This window comes from Ambystoma mexicanum, chromosome 6q (genome assembly GCF_040938575.1).
Source record: "Ambystoma mexicanum isolate Mex_15411 chromosome 6q, UKY_AmexF1_1, whole genome shotgun sequence".
Taxonomy (NCBI): Eukaryota; Metazoa; Chordata; class Amphibia; order Caudata; family Ambystomatidae; genus Ambystoma; species Ambystoma mexicanum.
The window spans coordinates 124,752,577-124,775,444 of NC_090937.1; the positions used below are offsets into that span (position 1 = coordinate 124,752,577).

Here is a 22,868-nt window from a genome sequence, read left to right on the forward strand (position 1 = left end):
GGACTATTGTCATAAGATGTCTGTCAATGTGTAGACCTAACAAAAAAGGTCAGAAGGGCACTATACAAGACACATTTCAATTACATTACATAGAATTTCCATGGTCGCTTGGACAAAGGATGACATGCTGACTGTTATGTGGACAGCCAAATAAGAGTAATATATCATTACAATTATTCAAAATAATGAGGTAAAATGTATCAACATGGAGGCAGTGCAAACATTGAAAGATCAATATGAGATTAATAAAAAGGTGAGGATACATTGTTTTATTCAATTGTGTATACAGAATGTGCTACAAGATTAAGAAAACGTTTCCAGAGAATTAAACTGTTAAAAAACGACACATGGAAACATTATTTTGATCTATGTACATTTACTATTTTCATCCAGACAATGTTATTGGTGAACACAGCCGGTTTTAATTGAAAAAATTGCAGTCATTTCCTCAGTTTCACTTTTATTCTTTTATAAGCTGCCCAAAATAAAAATAAAAAAGCACATTGACAGACAAGCATTCTCAAATAAGGCACGAGAAAACAATCTAAACACTTCATCTATTGAAACAGACAGTCTTATATAGAGGTAGAAATACTTACAGTACAAAAATACTTACATATCTAAAACACAATTCAGTCTTTTACAATCACAACAATGTTCCCCTGTTTGGAAAACTGGCCTGCAAAATGGATTCAGCACCTGCTGGGATTAGTAGTTGTACTGTGTTTGAAACATCTGCGATCTTGACACTGTTGTCAATAACCACATATGAAGCAGTCTATTATAAAAAAAATTATAAATTTTCATAAACCCCATTGGGTAAAGGTGTACATTTGTCGACAACTCCATGGCATTTTCATTCGGCTTTTGAAATATTTACAAAAGAGATATGCTGTTAAAGCCCCAACGACGTTTTTAGTAAAGAGGCCATGTCAAGTGGGATGGTGCCTTCCTCATCTGCCGAACAGAGAAAAACAAATAAGTAAGCAAAAATGGTTTAATGAACACAGTTCATTTTGACAATATTAGCCAACCAATCAAAACTAAGCTGTCAAGAAGGCACTATCATTTCTCTGGTATGTGAATAATCCATGCCCTTTAAAACCATGCATATTCGACTGCTTGTCTTTGGAAGGTGACCCTTCTGCAACAAACTACATGGAATTAACTGGAAATGCACTTAACCATCAGGAACAAACACAAAATTGGTTCCCACACCAGATTCCAAACCTCTTTGGTAAACATTTTAAAACAAACACTGGCAAAGGCCAAGCGCATTGTCTTCAGTATAGGTACTAGAAAGTGGATATGCGAGTATGGAACAAGTTACTTACCTGTAACTATTGTTCTCCAGCATGGGTCTGGCATGGATTCACATGCTCATGAATATTCCTGTTGTCAGGCTGGGAATCCTCTGTAAAAGAAAAAACCGTTTCACTTACAAACTGTATTTCTCCTTTAAACCAATCACTTTCCTCTGGGTCATGCCCCCATCCAATAACAGTCCTCTCCCTAAGCCCCTCCCTCTGGCAGACGTCCTCAAATTTGGCAAGCATGTAAAGTGGCAGTATGACGGAGAAGAAGGGAGGGGAGGGGACGGAGGGAGGGGTTGCATGTGAATCCATGCGAGACCCATGCTGGAGAACAATAGTTACAGGTAAGTAAATTGTTCCATCTCCAACATGGGGTCTGGCATGGATTCACATGCTCATGAATAACAAATACATATCAGTACAATATTACACAACCACGGGAGGTGGCAAGGCTCAACAGAAGCAATCAATTCTTACCTCTGGAACAGACTCATCTCAAGCGAACAGGTTGCGTACCACTGCTTGGCCGACTCTAAACTCCTCCCTCGAATCCCTGTCAATGCAGTAGAATCTTGTGAAGGTGTGCGTGGACCTCCACGTAGCCGTCCTGCAGTTGGCCAGCAGGGGCACACCAGACAGGAACGCCGTTGTTGCAGCGATCACGCTGGTAGATTGAGATCTCGGACGGCCAGGCAGCGGTCAGTTCACCAACCGATATTAGTGAGTGATGCAGCCGAAGAGCCACCTTCAGATGAAAGCCCTGGACAAGACCTTCCCATGGTTCACAGGACCAAAGTTCACAAACAGTTGAGAAGGCTTCTGAAAACTCATTGTGCGTGTCACGTAGAACTTCAGGGTACGAGTAATGTCCAGCGAGTGCAAGGCCCTTTCAGCTGGTGCCGAAGGCTTCGGGAAAAAAACAGGTAACATCAAAGGCTCGTTGAGGTGGAATTCCGACAGAACCGTTGGCATAAAAGAGGGGTGCGTCCGCAGCACCACCCTCGATTCGTGGAAAGTCAGGTATGGCCGTTTGCAGGACAGGGTCTGGATCTCACCCACCGTCCTGGCAGAGGTGATGGCCACACGGTAAGCCTTTTCCACAAGAGGAACTTGAGAGGGGCCTAATGCATAGGCTCAAAGGGGGCCCCCCATGAGCCTCGTCAGCACCACGTCGAGTTCCCACGTCGGGCCATGAGCCTTCACCGGCAGGAAAAAAACAGTTCCTTGAGGAACTCCTTGACGAGTCAGTGAGACCAAAGTGAAGATCTTCCTGGAGACCTGGTTTAGCAGGAGATCGCTGCCAGATGTACCTTGATAGAGGCGTGCGCCAGTCTGGCATTGGCCAAGGATAGCAAGCATGGAAGAATCTGCGGTGCAGTGACCCTTGGATGGGTAAACTTCTGAGACAGGCACCACTTAGCGAAACGCTTCCACTTGTGACTGTAGTACTTCAAAGTCAACGCAGCCCTGGCCTTGGCAAAGACCTCCCTACAGTCCGCAGGCAACTCATATCCTACAAACTCTAGGGATGCAGGAGCCAAGCCCTCAGGTTCAGCAATCCTAGTTTGTGGTGAAGGATTGCACCTCATTCTCTGGTGAAAAGATCTGGAACCACTGGAAGCTTGACCAGAGTCGACGCTGACAGGCTGAGAAGGTCCGGGTACCAAATCTGCCTCTGCCACGCCGGGGCGATGTGTATCATGCTGCATGAGTGTGTTGGTGACTTGTAGCAGGAGAGGCAATGAAGGAAACGCGTACAGAATAGGCCTTACCATGGGAAGGAGAACGCGTCCCCCAGACTCCTCGGTTGGTGGAATCTGTTGGCAAATGTCTGGCATTTGGAGTTCGCCGCCGTCGCAAAGCGATCGATCTGGGGCCTGCCTCACTTGAAGATGCGTTCCACCTGGTCCTGCCGAAGTTTCCACTCATGGCAGGAGCGCAATTCCTTGCTGAGGGATTCTGCGATAGTGTTCTTGACTCCCGCTAGATGAAGAAGAACCAGGAACATATCTTGTCCGACGGCCCACCTGTTTCCTGATGTTGAACATTATGGTGGTGTGGTCTGTGAAGATCCTCACCACCTTCCCCTCCAGAGACAGAAAGAATGACTTGAGGGCAAGAAAATTGCCCGTAGCTCCAGGATGTTGATATGGAGATCCTTCTCCTCTGGCAGCCGCAGGCCTCTGGTGTGCAGACGCCCGGTGTGGGCACCCTAGCTTTCCAGGGAAGCGTGCGTCGTGACCGTCTTCTGGTATGTGGGGTTTTGAAACCCCCCCATGCCCGGGGCAATGTTGGAGCAGACGCCCCACCACCTTATCGCACAACGGAACACTACGTCGAACGAGGTTGTCTGCGAAGCTTCCGGACACCTGTATCCAGCGAGCATCCAGGAACTCCTGAAGAGGTCGCATCAGTAACCTGCAGAGCCGGATAAGGTAGATACAAGACAACATCATTCCGGGCAACGGCTTGATGGTCCACACTGTGGTGGTCTTCATTGACAATAGCCACTGCAACTTCCCTTGAATGGACGCTACCCTCTCCTCCGAGGGCGACGCCAGGTAGGATACCGTATTGAGTCTGGATCCTAGGACAGTGCGTTCTGCAATCGTGTCAAGCAGGACTTTGGATAGTTGATGGAGAATCCCAGATCCGTCAGCAGCTGGATGGTTGCCTCTTTGTATCCGACGGCCAACTCTTGCGAGCGAGCCCAGGTGAGCCAGTCATCGAGGTACGGGTATGTGTGTATACCATGTAGACTCAGATGGGCCGCAACGGTGCCAGGCACTTTGTGAACACTCTGAGGGGTGACTTCAAGCAGAAAGGTAGGGCCTTGAACTGGTAGTGCTGGCCTTGCACTACGAAGCATAGAAACTTTCAGCGTTTCCTGTGAATGGGGGACGTGGAAGTAGGTGACCTCCAGGGCCAGAGACTACAAGAAGTCTCCTTTTTCCACTTGGCCGTGCATGTGTTGCAACGTGCCCATCCTGAATTTTTGGCACTTGAGGTATTTGTTCAGACGTTGCAGGTCTAGAATGGGCCTCCAGCCCCTGGTCTTCTTTCTGGCCAAAAAGTATCTGGAATAAACTCCGGAGCCCCAGAGTCACCGCGGAACTAGCTATATCGGCCCTTTTCGCAGCATGACCTGCAAGTCCTCCAGTAGCTGAGGATTATGCTGCTCCAGACAGGCCACTGGAAGGATCTGCAGACACCTGTGAGTATGTCCTTGGGCGAGAGCGTCCAGCACCATCTGTCCGTGGTGATCTTTTTCCACTTGCTCACGGACCTAGTCAACCGGCCTCCCACCAGGGTGCACGGGTGGGGGCCTGACGTCCTGGTCGGTTCAGGTTTGCTTCATGACCAGCCCTGGGGGCAAGGGCGATGCTGTCCCTTACCAGCGTAGGCCTGGGAACGGCCTCTGTAGGAAAAACAGCTGACGCGCGTTCCAACCGAAGTCTTTCACAAGGCATTGGAGTTTGAGTAGGGGCTCCCATTGGAACAAGGATAGAAAGACCCTGAGCAGGGTGCTGGTTCAATGCTGGATAGCAGATTCTGGGCCGGTGGTCCGCAAGCGTCCGGGTAGTTCCCAGCGGTAGTTCCTACTGTTACGGTTCACCAAGCTGGTACATTGTACCCCAGCTGTCATGCTGCACTTGAAACAATAAATATTCATGCACATACAAAAACTCTGAACTGAATTGTGTAATACCTAGTAACAACACAGGGATACCAACCCTCTTGCCAGCGCCACCAACTAACTAGGTTTTGTCAACCCACCCAGTCCTACAGGTGTCTTGTCAAATAAAAGGGCCTAGACTAAGAAAAATCTATTGCCAATCCTTACACTTGAAAAGAAAAAAAAAAGAGTGTGAGATAGGATTCACAGAAAAGAAAGCAGTGTTCACAAATAAGTCAGGATGCTGTAGTCAGGGTCTCCCTTCCCCACAATTTGAGCACAGGAAAAGGTGGGACTCCTGAGCACAGTACACACTGGAGTTTCACCAGCACGAGACAACAGTTCCGGTTCTCAGATATTAGGACCTTCGGTGGTTAAGTCTCTTTTCTACAAAAAGTATCTTGGCTCCGAGGACCTGATGTGTTCTAAAAATAATAAACAAAGGTTCCTTTTTGCTTGCATGTTGGGTGATGCCTTTTCACCCTTGGCCAGGCTCAGACCCTTTTCAAATTTAGCTTCACTCTGTCTGGATTACTACAGCTTTCAACACAATTTCATCTCTAACATTTGAACAGTTCACAGTGGACATTAGTGCCCATGTAATAATGTCGCCACAAAAATCTCGCCATGCAAAAATATCGCCGAAAAATGGCCGTTTTTTGTGGTGACATTATTGCATGGAACATGCGGGGGACACCCCCGCAACCCCCAATTTTTTTTTTGCCCCTGTCCCCATATATATGGTCACCCATATAATATCGCCACAACCTTTTCCCTGTGATATTATTTACGGCGACCATATATATGGGGATAATATTACCTGATACCATCGGATGGCCCTGAGCTCCAGCACATTTATCTGTAGACTAGCTTCTGCTGATGACCACACCCCACTGGCTTGTAAATTACCCAGATGGTCCCCCCAGCCCGTGACTGAAGCGTCTGTTCAAGAATAGAGTGTACGTGGGTTGCTGGAAGGGCAAACCTTGTAGAAGATGAGAGTATTTGGCCTACCATTCGAAGGCTTTGTGTAAATTTGGCATGAGCTGCAAAATGTCCTCCCACAATCCGCTATGTTCAGCGCATTGGCTGTCTAGCTCCATCTGAAGCGGTCTCATCTTCAGTCTGCAATTCGGTACAAGGAAAATACTAGAGGACATCATGCAAGGAGGGACTTTTATTGTCTGACAGTGGAGCTTGTTCTTTTGTTGAACCATCCAATGAGGTTTTGCATTGTGGCCACTTGTCTGGAGATGGGCGAACCCTCCGAATTCGAGCTTCCAGAGCTGCTCCTAAGAAGATTGCTGTCTGTGTGGGTAGTGGTACGATTTCTTCTCGTGGGTGGAGAACCCTAGGTCCTGGAGTACAGTTGTTTTCTTCCACTGCCTCCGACGCGGTTTCCAGGGAGCTTCCTTTCACTAGCCAGACGTCTAGGTATGGAAAAACCTGTACACCAGAGCGCCTCAGGTGAGCGGCAACTGGGGCCAGGCATTTCGTAAACACTCTTCGTGCGGACTTTAGCCCGAAAGGAACTACCTTGCACTGGAAATGTTGGTTACCAACAGTGAACTGGAGGTACTGTCTGGGGGAAGGATGGATGGGTACATGGATGTAGGCGTCCTCCAAGTCTAGGGTAGCAAGGAAATCGTCCTTCATGAGCCATGGGAAGTTAAAGGAAGGTCATTTTGAATTTTAGACAAACAAACTTGTTGATGGCCTGTAAATCTAGTATCTGGCGCCACTGGCCGCTGTTCTCTACGAGAAAAAAATGGGAATAGAATCCTTTCACTCGCTCTATTGCGGCCTTTAGTAAAAGCTTGGCGGCTTCTCCCCTTAGCTGTTGCAGCCGGAGGATGCTGTCCCTTGGTGGTGAGCGAGTTAGTGGTCGCTGAAGTCAGTCTATGGTCCTCCCCCCCACCCCCTCTTATAACTTGAAGCGCCCATTTGTCCGACGTTATGGCGTACCAATGATTGAGGTGCAGTGAGATACGTCCTCCCACTGGGGTGTGATGTGGAAGGCGCACAGAGTATGAGCCAGTTCTTCTTGGTCTGGTTCCTGCCCTGGCTTGAACCCCTTTTGTCACATTGGTTCTGGTACCTGGTGGAACCTTGTTAGTATCTACCCCCTGATTGGAAGGAGGTTGAAGAGGAAGCTTGAGCCTGGAACGATCTGCCGTATGACTTGTACTTGGAGCTGGTACCTCGAAAGGAACAAAAAGGACGGCGGTCCTTGCTCTTCAACGAGCTAATCGCCCTAGCGGTGTCGGCCATGATGCCCTTCAAGTGGTCATCTATTTTATTTCCAAATAGGTCTTGTCCGTCAAAGGGCATGTCTAGGATCTGTGCCTGTACCTCCGGCCTGAAACTTGCAGCCTTCATCCTGGCTTGGCGCCTCAAGACTGGGCCGTGTGCGATTTGCCTGAAGCCGCAGTGCGCAGTGTCCACAGATATGTCTATCATGTGGTCCGAGACCATTTGGCTGTCTGTGATAATGGCTTTGGCCTCTTCCTGAAACTCCTCTGGAATTTGTTTAGTGAGACGGGAGATACATAATTCTCTATCCAGCCTTGCCATCATGGCTAAGGCGTTGCTAGCTCGCACCGGCAACGATGCTGCTGTTGAAACCTTGCATCTCATCGCTTCTAGTTTACGCCCATCCTTATCCAGCAGAGCTGTGAGGGGAGAAGCTGGGTTTTGCAGTCTTTTCCTCACAGTTAACGTGATGACGGAGTCAGGTTTATGATGGCCTCTGAGACACAATTGGGCCAAGTTCATTGCTTTGTATTTCTTCTCCGGTCTCGCGTCCCAAATGGTTTCTAATATTGTTATTGTCTTGATGGTGCGTCACCTTTTGTCTCTGTGCTCATAGAGGACTGATGCCCTCTCCTTTGTGGTCACTTGTATTTTGAAGATCTATGTCAACTTTGCAATGATGGAATGGAAAGAAACAATTTCATCTGGAGGTGAGGATGCCCCCGGTGAGTCCGGTTTCTTCTGCTTCTCAATGACAACAGACTCCCAGTCGTCTGTGTCTGGAGTGTCCGGAGGCAGTTCAATCTCTTCCGGCTCGTCATGACTGTCGGGGTCGGAGAATTCCCTAAATGGGCCGAAAGGCTCTTCGGTGTTGTGTACAATGTCCTCCGTGCAGTCTCAGACTGATAACTGATGGCGCATTGAACGCACTGGATCTTTGAGGTGAAGACCTTGGAGGAGATGCAGTGTCTTATCTGGGTGATCCGCCATAGCGTGAGCTTGTGTAGGCAGTGAATGAGACCTGGGTGATCCATCATAGCGTGAGCATATGCCAGTGGTGAATGAGACCTGGGTGACCGACCGTAGCGTGTGGACGTGCTTCGTGAAGGTCTGCTTACAGGAACTGCGTGCAAGACCAGGAGTCTTGCCCTTTGCCTCCTTTGGCACTCGTCTAATTCTGCGCATGGACTGCAGTAGAGAAGGATCGAAAGGATCTGCCACGTCTTCAATCACTGGTTGCCGGTGTGGACTGCGCTCTTTAGGCTGCAAAGGCCGTTGTTCCTCCCCCTCCGAGAACTCCTCCTGAAATATGATGCAAGGTAGTTTGCTCATCTCAGTTATAGGGGGTAGAGGGTAATGTCTTCTAACCCATCTAGCTTGGTGTATGAGTGTTTAAGGCTTCCTCTGGCTCTCGAAAGGGCTTGTCGATGACGTCTGGTGGTGTTGGGTCAACAGACAATGTTTTGTCCTGTTCTTGGGGCCTCGTTGACGGTTTTCCTGTTGACGATGATTTGAACGTTGACAGGTGCTTCGTCAACGAGGATGTCTTCGTTGACACGTGCTTTTCAGTAGTGTCTTGTGGACGGGTGCATCTTCAACAGCTCTCTTGTCGACAACGATGCCTTAGTCAACAACATGGTTTGTTTTCATGGTGGACGACGGCTTATTCAGGAGAGTTTTAGTGGACGGTTGGGTTACGAATTTGCTCAGAGAGCTGTAGAGGATTCCCCTGATCTGCAGACACAGTGAAACATCTGAAGATGGCTGACTGGGGTGGAGCCTAAGCCCTGCCACCTCATTGGTTGGGGCCTAAACGCACTAAAGGAGGTGGAGGGACTAAACAAGTGAAGGACGACACAGGCCCTAAGGTGCTCTTTGGGTGTAGTTTTATCTTCCAAAGCAAGATGTTTTATAATATTATTTTTATTAATTAAATTACTGGGGATTCAAGCATGTGAATCTATGAAAGATCCAATGCTGGAGAAGTTTTGGTAAGTGCGCAAGATGACCTTGTTGTGAAACGTGGTGAAGGGCTTGCATGAGGACAACGCTTGCAAAACGGTATTTTGTGTCACCAAGCGGATGCCCACAGAGGCCATGGGCTTGAAAGGCATGCGCTGAAAAGCTGGAAGAATCACATTGAGGTACCAGACCAGGTGAGGCCTATGCACTGGCAGAAAAAGCCCAGATAACCCCTTTAAGGTGGGCCTTAACTACCGGGATGGCCGCAGAAAGGGGAACTGTTGTAAGCCCCAATGGCCACCAAATACATGCAGCAAGTATCCACCTGAACTCCAGAATGAGCCAGGTGTTCTGAAAAAGCCAGTACGTCATCCAGAGGACAGGTGACAGGGTCCAGACCCTTGTCACGAGTCCAATAGCAGAACCTAGTCCATTTACTCTTGTACTGGGACCAAGTCGAGGGCCTCCTGGCATGTTGAATGATGTCCCATTTGCCATCTGAACATTTAGCATGTTCAAGCTGGTCAGGAACCTGGCTGACAGCACCAGCTTGAACATTTAGCATGTTCAAGCTGGTCAGGAACCTGGCTGACAGCACCAGCTTGGCTGGGTCCGGATGTTCCACCGCTGTGCCCTGCTGCATCAGGAATCCCCTGATGGAGAGCGGAAAGTGGATGGCACTTTGTGAGTACAACTGGAGCAGATCCGAAAACCAGAGTCTCGAAGGCCAGTGGGGGGCAATCAGGATGAGGCTGCAACCCGCCGAAGCCCGAAATTTGCTGAGGGTCTGTTGGAGCAGATGGGTGGGCAGGAACGCATAACACCGGCAGCCACGCCAAAAGATCTGGAAGGCATCTCCCAGAGACCCCAACCCTGTCCTGCCCATAAAGCAAAGTGGGGGCACTTGGAATTCAGAGGGGCTGCAAACAAATCCAGGTCCCCAACTCCCAATGCTGGAACCGGGGCACCAAGGTGTCTGTGTGCAACTCCCACTCGTAGGTGTTGAACCCCAAGCGGCTCAGCTGGTCTGCCTCTGCATGACTGTGCCCCGGGAGGTGGACTGCTGAAATCCAAACTCCCTCCATCAAGGCCCATTCCCAGATCGATACTGCCTCCATGGAGAGGAGGGGATGTGGGGTTGGGAGGCAAGGCGGGGGAAGTGGTAGGAGAGCAGTAAACAGGTGCCACCTTGCTTGTTCAGGTAAAACATTGTAGTAGAATTGTCCGTCCTGACCAGAACAGACCTGTCCCCAATGAGGGGCAAAAATGCCTTGAGGACCAGGCCCAATGCCCTGAGCAGATTGATATGCAGGAGGGCTTCCGCCCTGGACCATGCGCCATGATTCGCATACCCCTCCAGAGTAGCCCCCCCAGCCCAAAAGAGATGAGTCAGCCGTCACCAGGGTGGGCTCCGGTAGGGTGAAGGGGGCTCCCACTGAAACATTGCTCTCCATCATCCACCAGCGAAGATCGGGCAGCAGGAGCAGGGGAATTGGGATCCTGTCCGACCGAGACCCCGTCTCCTGATCCAAATTGGCCACCAGGTGGAGCTGGAGGCACCTCATCTTGAGGCGAGCGTGCTGCTCAGTGAGCAGACAGGAGGGCATTACTCCCAGAATATGCTGGAATCACCATTTCGAGGTGCCCCACTTCCTTGCGGAAGAAAGGCGCCTCTCGGGCGTAGGGAACACCCGCTGAACCGTAGTGTCCCAACGCACCTCTAGGAAGACAAGATCCTGAGATGGGCACAACTGTGACTTCCTCTGGTTGAGGGAGAACCCCGGCTGATAAAGGCAATCTGCCAATCTCTGGCAGGAGTGCAACACCCCCTCAGGTGACCTCACCCTCACCAGCCAGTCATCCGAATAAGGGTACAGACGATGGCCCTCGAAGCGTAAAAGGCCCCCCACTGCATTCATCAACTTCGTGAAGACACGAAGGGCCAAGTTCAGGCCAAAGGGCAGCACCTTGTACTGAAAGTGGTACGACAATCATGAACCACAGAAACTTCTCATGCAGTTGGTAGATGTCAAATGCAGGTACGCATCCTTGAGGTCAAGGTAACACATCCAGTCCCCTGCACACAGACTCGGCTATGTGCGTGGGAGTAATCATCTTGAAGCGTTCCAGCTGTAAAGACAGATTTAGAAACAACATGTCCATGACAACCCTCACGCCAGCCAAGTTGTTCTTGGGTACCGCAAAAATCCAGGATTAGTACCCAGAGACCCGGTCTGAAAAAGAAACCAGTTCTATCGCCTGCATCTCCAAGAGCGAAAGGACCTCCTGTAAAAGACCCGGGGACCCGATCTGGCGAAGAGGAGAGAATGGTAGAGGCAAAGGAAGAGGAAGACTGAAGCCAGTAGAGACTACAGATATGATCCACAGGTTGCTGAAAAGACGCTTCCAGGTGTCGTGGAAAAGAGCCAAACAGCCCCCCACAGGCACGCTGTGTCCCCTGACCTTGACGTCAGAGGCGGGGGCAGAGGAGGGGTGTTAGGGAGAATTCTCATTTATGGCTAATTTCCCTTACCTAGTGAGTCCCTCAGCAGCATTGCTGGATTTCTGGGGTTTATTTTTTCCACCTGGTAAGAGTGTGAACTTTTTTCCCACTCTTACATGTGTTTTGCCATGTGTATTTCTACTGTGTGTGATCTTTGGCTCTGGAGCCATACCACTCCATGAGCCCAACTTTTTGTGTGCGTTACACAGCACCTTCAGTGTAGTGACACAGGGTTGTCTCTAAGACTTCCCACTGACTCCATTTTTCTGGGGCTGACTACTGTCCCCCAGAAACATGTAAAGTTGCCATTAACTTTATGTAGTCATTTAAACTGCAGACCTAGACACCCCATTTTACATGGAGTACTGGAAAGGGTTAATTCCTGCTCCTTTTTGTCTGCGCCTCTTGGAGCTTTGTCGCTCCCTTAACACTAAAACTTGGCTGGTGGCAGTGGTACCTACCCGATCTTTTCTACCGCGATTATATTATATAAACATGGTACTGTTTTAGGCTATTATATTAGCCTTGAACTTAAACCCACTTGACCAAATACTTTTTATTTTGGCTCCGGTCGGGTTTTATCACCATTTCTTTTTGTTAAAGTCCTTCGTGTGTTTTACTTTGCACGGCAAACCAGGTTTGCCTTCTTTGTTCGCCGACCTTTGGCAGGCTTCTTTCCAGAAGCCCTCCTTTGGCGTCTGGGTGTCTAGGTGGGCTGAATGTGAGGGAGGGGTTTAGTCACCACCTGCACAGGGTCTCCTTGGAGACCCAAGTTGCACTTTGTGTCGATTGGCTGAGGTGGTTGTCCGGGCCGGACAACCCCCCCTGCTGAGTGACTGACAGCCAGGCTGTGTGAATGGGGGATTTTGGCATAAAAGGCAGGACACTTGGGCTGGAAGTCAGAGTCGCCACTGGAACTGCAAAGAACTGAAGAGAAGCAGAGAAGAAGACGACGACTGCTGCACTCCCGAGTCCCGGTGAAGTCCTACTGCAGTCCTGAGCTATCTACCATTCAACGACAAGAGAAGATCCAGCCTGGAGTCTTCTTCCCTTGAGCCTGGTGGGATCAACCAGCTCACCTTCCACAGGCAGAGGATCCTCTTCTTGGTCGAAATCGCTGCACACAGCTGTAGTGGTCCGGATAGCCATCTGAAGAGCCTCTCCTGTTTTAAAGGAGCGCACCTTTTATTCACCGTTGCTTCGCTGCTGCTGGCCTCATCCCTGGGTAGTGCAGATCGCTCCAGGCGTCATCCTTCTTGTCCCCACGACTGAAGCTCCAGGAACCGTGAGTCTGCAGGAACTACCAGGAACAACTGCCGTAGCACCAGCTTTTCTTCAAATGAATAAGGTACTGTGACCAACTTCGAGGAATTGCAGTGAACCTTTTCCTCACCCAAGGCTTGTCCTCGTCTTCCTTCCCTCTTTTAACTTTTGCTTCCCTTTTGACAATATCCAAGTACTCCTGGCAATCTTGAATCGTGAACTGTTCTAACCTTGTGATCCTCGACAACCGGACCCCTGTCCCATTGGACACTGCCACAGGCCTATTGACTTAACTACGTTTTAGAAAGTGTCTTCTGATTCTATCTGCCTTGACAAAAGTATTGCCTATGATTTTTATCACCTATTTTCTTGTGTTAATTCATGTGCTAAGTGTGTTTAACTTCGGTAACATTTCTTCTCGCGGGCACGCTTTTCTTTCATAAGACCGAACTGTCATTACTGTCAAAAAGTGATCGCGTATTAACCCACGGTAACGTCTTTTGTTTCACAACACCGGTCTGTGAAATCCCAATGTACTTACCTTGAATTGATCTGCACAAGGGGAATTGGTTGTGTGTAGTATTTTTGTAGTGTGGTTTTAATTACATAGAAGTGAAGTGTTTTATTAACAGATGGATTAAAAATAAAAGTACTTATATTTTTTAACCAGAAACCATGAATCAGTGTTTGCTTGAGTCACAGTAATTGTAGTCCTTTGTGTAATCTCTACTACTGATCATTTGCTCTTGAGATAAGTCTGGTTGCTCAGCCATTGCTACCACTTTTTCTGTGTAGTACAGGCTTGTACCAAATGTGAAATTGTACTACCATTTGTAGTCTTAATCTTGTGTAGTGGTCCCTAAGGGTACTGCACAGGATTCTGCCTAACAAGGGGGAATGGAAAAACCCACGCAAAGTGCTCGGCTGCTTCTTCCTGTTGCCACTGGGTGACCAGTCAGACCTCTGTGTACCATGGTCCCGAAACCCCTTGAAGCTGGAGAAAGTGCAGAGTTTGAACTCGGTCCTGCCCTGGGAATGAGGAAAGGATTTCTGTCCAGGTTATGTCAGGATGACCAAGGACTTTGCTGTTTGAGTGGAGGTTTCTTTGTTGTCAACTCGTCATCGGTTGAGGAATGAAAAAGGTCCACACCCTCGAAGGACAGATCCAGGATCCGCTGGTGCACCTCAGTTGAAAACGTAGTGGCGTGTATCCAAGCCGCCCTTCTCATCTCGACACCAAAGCACAGCCCTCTTCTGGCTTTGTCGATGTGGGAGACCGAAGACTCCATGAGGTCCTGCGCAATGGCCCCCGGAATCTGCCAGAACGGCCTTAAAGGAGGCTTGCTTGTCCGAAGGGAGGTCGGGTAGAAATTCTCTGAGCTCCTGCCACAGCTTCTGGTTAGCCACGGCCAAGAGGGCATCGGCTTGCTGCAGACGCATTACTGAAATGGCATAACAGCTTTTTCCCCAGAGACTCTAGGACTTTGTCCTCTTTGGAAAGACAGATGGAAGGAGGTGGCTGCCATGGATGAAGACGATGGTTTAGAATATAATGAGGCTGCAGCCACCACTGTAGAGCGCAGCTGCGAGTAGGAGGGCAGGAGGATTGGCCGCCCTGTCCGTTAGCCTGAACCTGCTGTCCAGCTTCTTGTTCGTCTGGGCGTTGGCCCTGGTCTACTCACAGATCTTTCTGGCCACCCGCAGGATATCCATCGGGAGAGGGATGCTAGACCGGATGATGGTGCGCTTGCCCAAAACCTCTGCTAGCAATCCCGAATCCTGGGGGCTTCCTCGGGCAGAGGGACCCCCAAGAACTCTGCCAGGTCCTAAAGGCAGTCATGAAAGGCCTTAATGGATGCAGTGTGTTCATCATCCTGGGCATCTTCGTCATCACTCCCGCCCCCTCTTTTTTATAGACTGAGGGTAGTCCAGGCCCTGGGACACAGGTGCTGACGGGCCCCTCTCTCTTCACTCCCTCTACACTCCACTGGAGGATTGGGAGGAGGACCCTGAGGCACCACCTGTGACATCACATCCTTCACTATATCCTCTAGGAGCCCCGTCATCTGAGGGGAACGCATGAAGAGAAAACGGTCGAAGAAGCGGTCCTCGCTAGCCGCCAGGTCAATAGGGGCCTGGCCCTTCGAGGCACTGGGTCTACGTTCCTGGTCAAAGTGCTGAGACGCCGGAGGAGTGCTGACGTAAGGCTGCGATGGGTAGATGTACCCCTGAGGAGACCAGATGCCTGTACCATACAATTTGCTGCCACTTCCAGAGGGAACAGGACTGGGCTCTTCCTGCAAAACCCATTCAATGGGCGAGAGCACAGGCGGGCCCGGAGTTGAATCCAAGATTTCCACCAGCCCGGCAGCCTCCACCGCATGCCTCTCTGCCATTTTGAAGCCTTGCGCCACACCCTGGGCGGGAGGGCGCAAAGGCCCTGAGCCACGAGAAGCCTCAGACATGGGAGGATACAGCTCGGGTCTCGCACACTAAGCTGAAGCATCATCCTCAGAGATACTGGTAGGCCCTGAGCCTATACCGGTTGGCCGGTAGTCTAAATGCCCTGACTCACGACCTCGTAGCAAGCTCTGGTAGGCTGGACGCCCTCGGCAGCTGGGCCAGTAGCCATGCTGGAACGTGCCGAGGATCGACCCTTGGAGGTGGCACAAGACGATCCCTTTCCCCTTGAGGTTGAATAAGAGGACGAACTTGATCGCCCTTCCGAGGACAGCCCGTAGGGCCCCAGGTAGCCTTAGAGGCCTCGGGCATGCCAGAACCTGAATCAGAGGAACCCTTCTCTGTGGGAACCCCAAGAAAGGAGTCACTGCGCTGAGGAGCTGTGCTGAACAGTAGGCCTACCTTGTCTAGACGAGAGGTCCTTGAGATGAAGTCCTTAAGGTGGGGCGGAAGAGAAGTGTGGAAGTTCTCCCTCCACTGCGACAACCAATTCTTCAATGCCCTGTGACCGAGAGCGCTGCAAGCCGAACAAGCGTCCCAGCGGTGGTCGGACCCCAGACACTCAAGACAGAGTGCATGGGGGTCCGAGGCCGGGAACAAGCAGTCGCATGAGGCACATGTCATGAATCCTTGTGCAGCCGACATGCGCCGGGGGAGGCACGGCATTGAAGGGAGGTAAAATGGGAATGAAAAACAAAGCCTCTGCGCTGGCTGCCAGGTCCGACACGTCTGTGCGGAAAAGGGGACTGGGGTGAGGGCAGAGCCTCGGCAGGGCGTTTCAATGCCCGAGGCTGCACCCCTGCATGCTATTAATTGGTGCAAAGTCTTCAGGGAGCTCCCTCTTTTCCGCAAAATATTCCTTCAAGGCAAGCTTTGTCTAGGCTGTACAAATTTATACATTTTGCTCCCCGCTCCGCAGCTCTAGTTTTGGCAGCGGCTCCTGTTGAAGCCCCCGAACATGGTTCGACTGGTAACGTTTGAAAGCTTGTTTTAGCTGGGGTTAGGGATAAACTCCAGGATGTAGGATGGCTAAATTTGTAGGAAATTACAATGGTCTCCAAGAGACTTGATTAGATGAGGATTTTAGTTCAGGTGATTATTTATAAGATGCTTCAGCTTCTTCAGTAAGCTCAGAGAGATCAGCCACGGTATGCTCAATAAAAGGCATTTTGATAATGTGCAAGTCTTTATTTCCCCAAAGTGCTAAGCATGTGGTTATAGTTTTGTTGGATGTCCTTTCGGCCTCCAGAAAAAAAGTTATTAACACTTAAATTTCTCCCCAACAGAAATACCCATTTACTTTCAGTGACAATAGTCTACTAAGTGAATTGTTTTCCACCTGACCTTTCGCAAGTATTAACATTATGCGCGTTATTAACTGCAAATTAGGGAATTATAAATTTGACATCTGTGACGGATGGCTTTTGGATGCAAATTGTGGGATTTCATTAACCCCTTAAGTGCCAAGGAGGAGCTATCTCGACCTTAGCATTACGTTTGTGTTGCCAAGGATGAGAGAGCTCGTCCTTTTTGGCACGTCACTTTGTGCGATCCCTGCTAAGCAGGGATCGCACAAAAGTGAGATGCAACCCCCGAGCTATGCGAGGAGGAGGAGGTGCGTCTCCACCTTTCTCTCCCTCGATCTGCGGCATTATTGTGCCGTTCAGATCCAGGGAGGTGTTGTTGAAAGGGGGAGAGCCAACCCTTTCCAACAACACCTTTTATGAAGCATTACTGGGCACGGAGCAGGCGCAGAGCAATCGATCCGCGCCCAGCAATCCCACTAGACCAGCCGGGATCGGTTTGTGAAAGGGGGGTGTGGGGAAAGGGTCTGCTTTCTATGTAAGCTGCCCTCCCCCTGACCCCCAAAGCATGGGGCAGCATGTTTTGCGCCCCCCTGCCCAGGGGCGGATGGGCACACTAATGTGCCCATCTGCCCCTAGGAAAGGGGCAAAGAAAAAAAAATTCTGTTTTGGGTGGGGGGCCACTAGACCACAAGGCATTTTATATAATGAAAGGGGTGGCCCTCTTCCCCCCGCCCTAAGTGGATGGGGGCCACCTCATGTAGCCCTCCCTTGGGGCAGATTTCTGCCCCTAGGAAGGGGTACATGAGATGCCCCCCATCCATTTGGGGTGGGGGTGGAGGGCCACCAGAAATCTTGGTACAGCCCCCCCCAAAGCATGGGGCAGTATGTTTTGCCCATCTGCCCCTAGGAAATGTTTTGGGTGGACACTAAACCACCAGTGAACATATGGAATGAAAAGGGGGGTGGCCCTCTCCCCCCACCCCAAGTGGATGGGGGCATCTCATGTAGCCCTCCCTGGGGGCAGATTTATGCCCTGTTTACCCCCAGAGAGGGCTAAATGAGAGGCCCCCCATCCATTTGGGGTGGGGGGGGGGAGAGGGCCACCAAAAATATTGGCACAGGCCCCCCACTCCCAAGCATGGGGCAGTATGTTTTGCCATCCCTGGGGGCAGATGGGCACCGTAATGTGGCCATCTTCCCCTAGGGTAAGGACAAACAAAAAAAATCTACGTAGGTTGGTGGGCACCCTAAACCACAAGCGACTTATATAATGGAAAGGGGGGTTGCCCCCACCGCAAATGGATGGGGGGGGGCTCTCATGTAGCCCTCCCTGTGGTGAGATTGCTAGTGCAATCTTGCAATCTGCCCCTAGGAAGGGACAAATATGTTTTTACTGGGGGGTGAGGATCAGTAGACCACCAGGGATATCTTTAAAGGGGGGGCGTGATAGGAGAGTAGTAGTTATGATTTGTTTTTGCTGGGGTGACCATAGGTAACAAATGTTTTTTGTTTCGTTTACAGCTTTTTCTACGCGAGCAACTGCAACGTCATGGGAATACTGTTTTTTTATTATTCTACGTTTAGGGACCATTGTCAGTGGGGTGAGTGGGACTGGGGCTGGATTGTTGGTGGTGTGGGTGGGTGGGAGGTATTTTGGTGGGCTGGGATAGAATTGCAGTGTCAGGCCACAAAATGCCCCCCATGCTAGCATAGAATTGGTGTTTCCCTGGCAGTGGCTGCTGTCTCCCATGTGGGTTGACCGTCCGCAAGCCCAGGCAGCACCTCTGGCTGTGCTGCATTACAGATGTCACCTCCAGGGAGGAATGGGGATCTTGCTGAGGCTCCCCGGGACAGCCGCTGGACTTTGGGGATGGTCAACCCACATGGGAGACAAGGTGCCCAAGTCCAGGGACATAACCCAACCCCCTCTGACTATCCTGGAGATCTGGCAAGCCTGAGGTACAGCTTCTCCCTCTGGGAAAAGATGGGGACCCTGCCGGGGCTCCCTGGAATTACCGCTGTGATTGGGGACAGTAAACCTACATGGGAGACAGCCGTCCAAGGCCAGGGACATTACCCCCGACGAATCCTGAAGCTCTGGCTGGCCTGCGTTACAGCTTCTCCCTATGGGAATGGTCGGGGACCCTGCCAGGTCATCCCACATGAGGGACATCACCCCGACCATCCAGGAGCTCTGGCTAGGCAGCATTACAAAATTTCCCTCGGGGGACTGACAGGGAACCTCCAGTGGCTCACTGGGACTGCCCCTTAGACTTGTGAACGGTCAACACTTTTTCGCCCAGGTAGGTGCACCCAGAAATGTGAGGTACTGTTTTCATCCGGACACCTGTGGGAATATGGTAAGGTAGGACATGTGCTGTTGGCGGCGTGTTTCATTACTTTCCATGTGGGAAATGTCTCAAAATTGTGATTTGTTTCCTAAATTTGGGGGCTTGTGGATAATAAATTCTGGGGCAATTCGCTTAAGTCATACCTCTGTGGATTCCCACGGGTGTCTTCTTTTCTGAAATGCATGGGTTCCCTGTTTTTCTTGGTGGCTGCTACACCCCAGACCCAAATCTGTTGGTTGTTTCCCCAAACCCTTTGGGGGATAGTGGTGGTTTCGCCGTTTCCCTTTGCGCCCAGGTAGGTGCACCCACATATGTAAGGTACCGATTTGTCAGGACACCTGTGGTAACACGGAAAGGTAGGACATGTGTTGTTGGTGGCATGTTTCGCTGGGTGGGCAGAGGGAATTGTCTGAAAATGTATTTTGTTTCGCCAAATTTTGGACTTTTGCTGGGGATTGTGGGTAAAAGATTCTGGGGCGATTCGCACAAGTCCGACATCTGTGGATTCCCACGGGGGTCTTCTTTTCGGAAATGCAAGGGGTTCCCTGTTTTCCTTGGTGGCTTCGACACACTAGGCCCAAATCTGTAGGTTGTGCACAAGAGCAAAATCCCACAAAATCGGCTCTGCTGAAAGACTTGGGGTTACCAGTGGTTTAGCCTTTGCGCCCAGGTAGGTGCACCCACACATGTGAGTGTTAGGGAGAATTCTCATTCTATGGCTAATTTCCCTTACCTATAGAGTTCCCCAGCAGCTTTGCTGGATTTGAAGGGTTTGTTTCTTTTCTCCTGCTAAGAGTGAGCCTCTTTTTCCCCATTCTTAGGCATTTTTGCTATGTGTGTTCCAGGCTATTTTTGTGTTTAATGCCTATGGGATTTTCTCAACCCCATAGGAACCATCTTTATGCACATGTGTTACACAGCACCCTCAGTGCAGTGAGACAGGGGTGTCGTAGCGACCCCCAAACATAGACTCCATTACCCTGGGACTGACTACTGTCTCCCAGGGCATGTAAAGTCCCAATTGACTTTACTATTCAAATCCTATGAACTAAATCAGTACAACCCATCTTACTATGGAGGTACTGAAAAGGGTTAATCGTTTTTCCCTTATGTTCATTTTCGAGAGGGTACCGTACAGTCATCTCTCAAAAGTTTCTGGCTGGTGGCAGTGGTTACTACCATAAATATTCGACCGCAAATATTTCCCTATGGGATATTCCCATTGTTCGAGGCTACCACTTTTTCTGACAGCCTCTAACATACAGCCGGTGCATTTTAATATTAACTTGACTCCGGTAGGTTTTATTTGCCAGAACTTTAATATAACTTCTTTCTCGTGTCTTTCTCTAAACTCCTAACCCAGGTCGGGGATCCTTTGTTGGTCCTTTTGGCGGGCTTCTACCGAGAAGCCCTCCTTTCGGCGCCACTGAGTCTGGGGTGGGTCCATTGTGTGCGAGGGGGAGTAGGACCCCTGGACAGGGTTGCCTCCGCACCCCATGTTGCACTCTATCCTGATAGACTGGAGGGTCTCCCACCAAGATGACCACTCCACTGTGTGTGACAGCTAGGCTGTAGGAATGGGGATCTTTTTGCATAAAAGCAGGGTCCAGAGGACTGGAAGAGCAAGACATCGCCACTGGAACTAAGAAGGCAAAGAGGAGAGAAGCCAAAGACATCTGCAACGACTGAACCACCGGTGAAGCCCTGCTCCAGCGTCTCACCACTTCTCTCCACACGACGAGAGAAGATCTTCATCTGCAAGAGCCTTCATCCCTTGAGCTGGTGGGGACAACCAGTTTGCCAATCGCCTTCCCGGACCTGCCTTGGTCGAATCACCAGTACCCAGTACTCGGAGGCCGGATAGCCAGGCACCAGTCCACCCGGACCGCCATTTAAAGGAGCATACCTTTTATTCGTCGGGCAGCACCGCGGCTGGTTTCATCCCTGGGTAGTGCAGTAACTCTAACCTTCCTCCACGACGAGAGCCTCTCTTCCTCTGCTGTATCACCCGAACTGCAGGAACAACCGCCACCGTAGGAGCCACTTCTTCATTTTCAAGGTACATTGTTCCGCAGGCCGCCCTTTCTTCGCGGTAGCCCTAAAGGTGTTTTAAATCCTTTACCTACCTGTTGGGTTGGCCGCTCCTCTCTCTTAACATCGTCTTTCAACTTCTGCATCCACCTTTTCCAAATCGTTAACCAAAGAATTGACTGCAGCGACGAGAACATTTTGCTCCTGGGCCCTTGCCCTGTACCACTGACTCTGGCACAGGCCTACTGACTCTGGCTACATTTGTTAGAACTGCCTCCTTTAGATTGATTCTCAACTAGAACTGTGTTGGAGCACCTATTTCTTATAACTACTCTTTTCTTCACCTTTCTAAACCTTGTGAAATGCCGTTTTGCTCAGTTTTCATTTAAGAATTGTCTTGCTTAAACTGGTTCACAAACTTATGTGAAGTGTTGCTAGGGTGTGTAAGAAACTATTCATATATAACTTGTGCTTTCCCTCCCTTGTGAGGAATTGGTAGAGTATCCCTTGTGTGTGGTTTTCACTGTGCCGTTTTGCTCAGTTTTCACTTGGTCTACAATTTAACTTGGGAGTGTATATTTTTCCTTTGACTTAATTTAACTTGCTTAAGGACTGTGATACATGTGTTTTATTAGAAGTGTATAAAATAAATATATATATACTTTTTAATACAAAGCTTTGGTCAGTGTTTCCTTGTGCCATAGTACTGTAGGCCTATTGTGTAAACCCTGAATACTGCTCATCTCCCTCTTGAGATAAGTCTGACTGCTGAGCCACAGCTACCAACTAAATCTTTATGGTACAGACTGATACCAAAGGGGATTTATTGCTCTCACCTGTAGTCTTAATCTTCTGTAGTGCTCCCTAAGGGAACTGCACAGGATTCTGCCTAACAGTGAGGTACCGTTTTCATCGGGACACATGTGGGAACGCGGGAAGGTAGGCCATGTGTTGTGTTTGCTTGGGTTTCTTAACATTTTTCGTACATTTGCTGCTGCACTTTGTCACACAACCCTTTAATTTCCCAAATGTGACCTACATTTAGTCGCTGCTTCAGGCACTAGACACTTTTGTAATCTGCACAAGTCACCTACCCTTCAAATGGTCTGCCTGTGCTCTTACAAAAAATGTATGCGTGCCATTCCTCAATACATTTGTTTTAGTTACTTACACATGCTAAGTATGTCTGTTTAGGCCGTAAGCATAAAAAAACCCGTGTACCATGGCTCCATTTTTGGCTTGTGGTATTGCTTGTTTTGTGAAACATTACGAAAAATGTACGATTTCCTAACTGGAAGAGTCAGGGGAATGTAGTGGGGCTTTGAAATTCTCAAAATTCACAGAAGCCATTGCCTTACCGGGCCAACCATTTCCACCACATACCTTTTTTATCTATCATTTTCCCAATTTTTCCCAAAACTATGGAATTTTTCCCTACATAGTTGTTGCCTAACCTGCGCAAATCACCCCTTCCTAAACTTGAAATGTTGTCTACATTTCAGAAATGTATGCCTTTCTGTCTTCCCATTCAGTTTTCCTACCCTCCTCATCCATTCCATCCACGCATGTCCTATTGGAAAAAAAGGCCAAAATCGCCTACGTCTCACAACGGGTGGTAACCATATCAAAATATGTTTTCTTGGTTTCCACTCAACCGGTTCTTGAAAGCCTGGAAAATGGCGAATTCAGCACAACAAACCATTTGGTTCCTAGCTCTTACAAGGAAAAAAAACACATGCTTCTTTGTAC

At 49.6% G+C, this 22,868-nt stretch overlaps 1 protein-coding gene across 1 annotated transcript in view; it reads right to left on the reverse strand.

The window, feature by feature from the left end:
• Positions 1–356: 356 nt before the first annotated feature.
• SMARCAD1 (SNF2 related chromatin remodeling ATPase with DExD box 1) overlaps positions 357–22,868 on the reverse strand; it is a 1,912,998-nt gene continuing 1,890,486 nt past the window's right edge. The window contains exon 24 of the mRNA XM_069630562.1: positions 357–957. Within this exon, the coding sequence (XP_069486663.1) occupies positions 896–957 (62 nt within the window). The 3' untranslated portion in view covers positions 357–895. The remainder of the gene's footprint in view (positions 958–22,868) is intronic.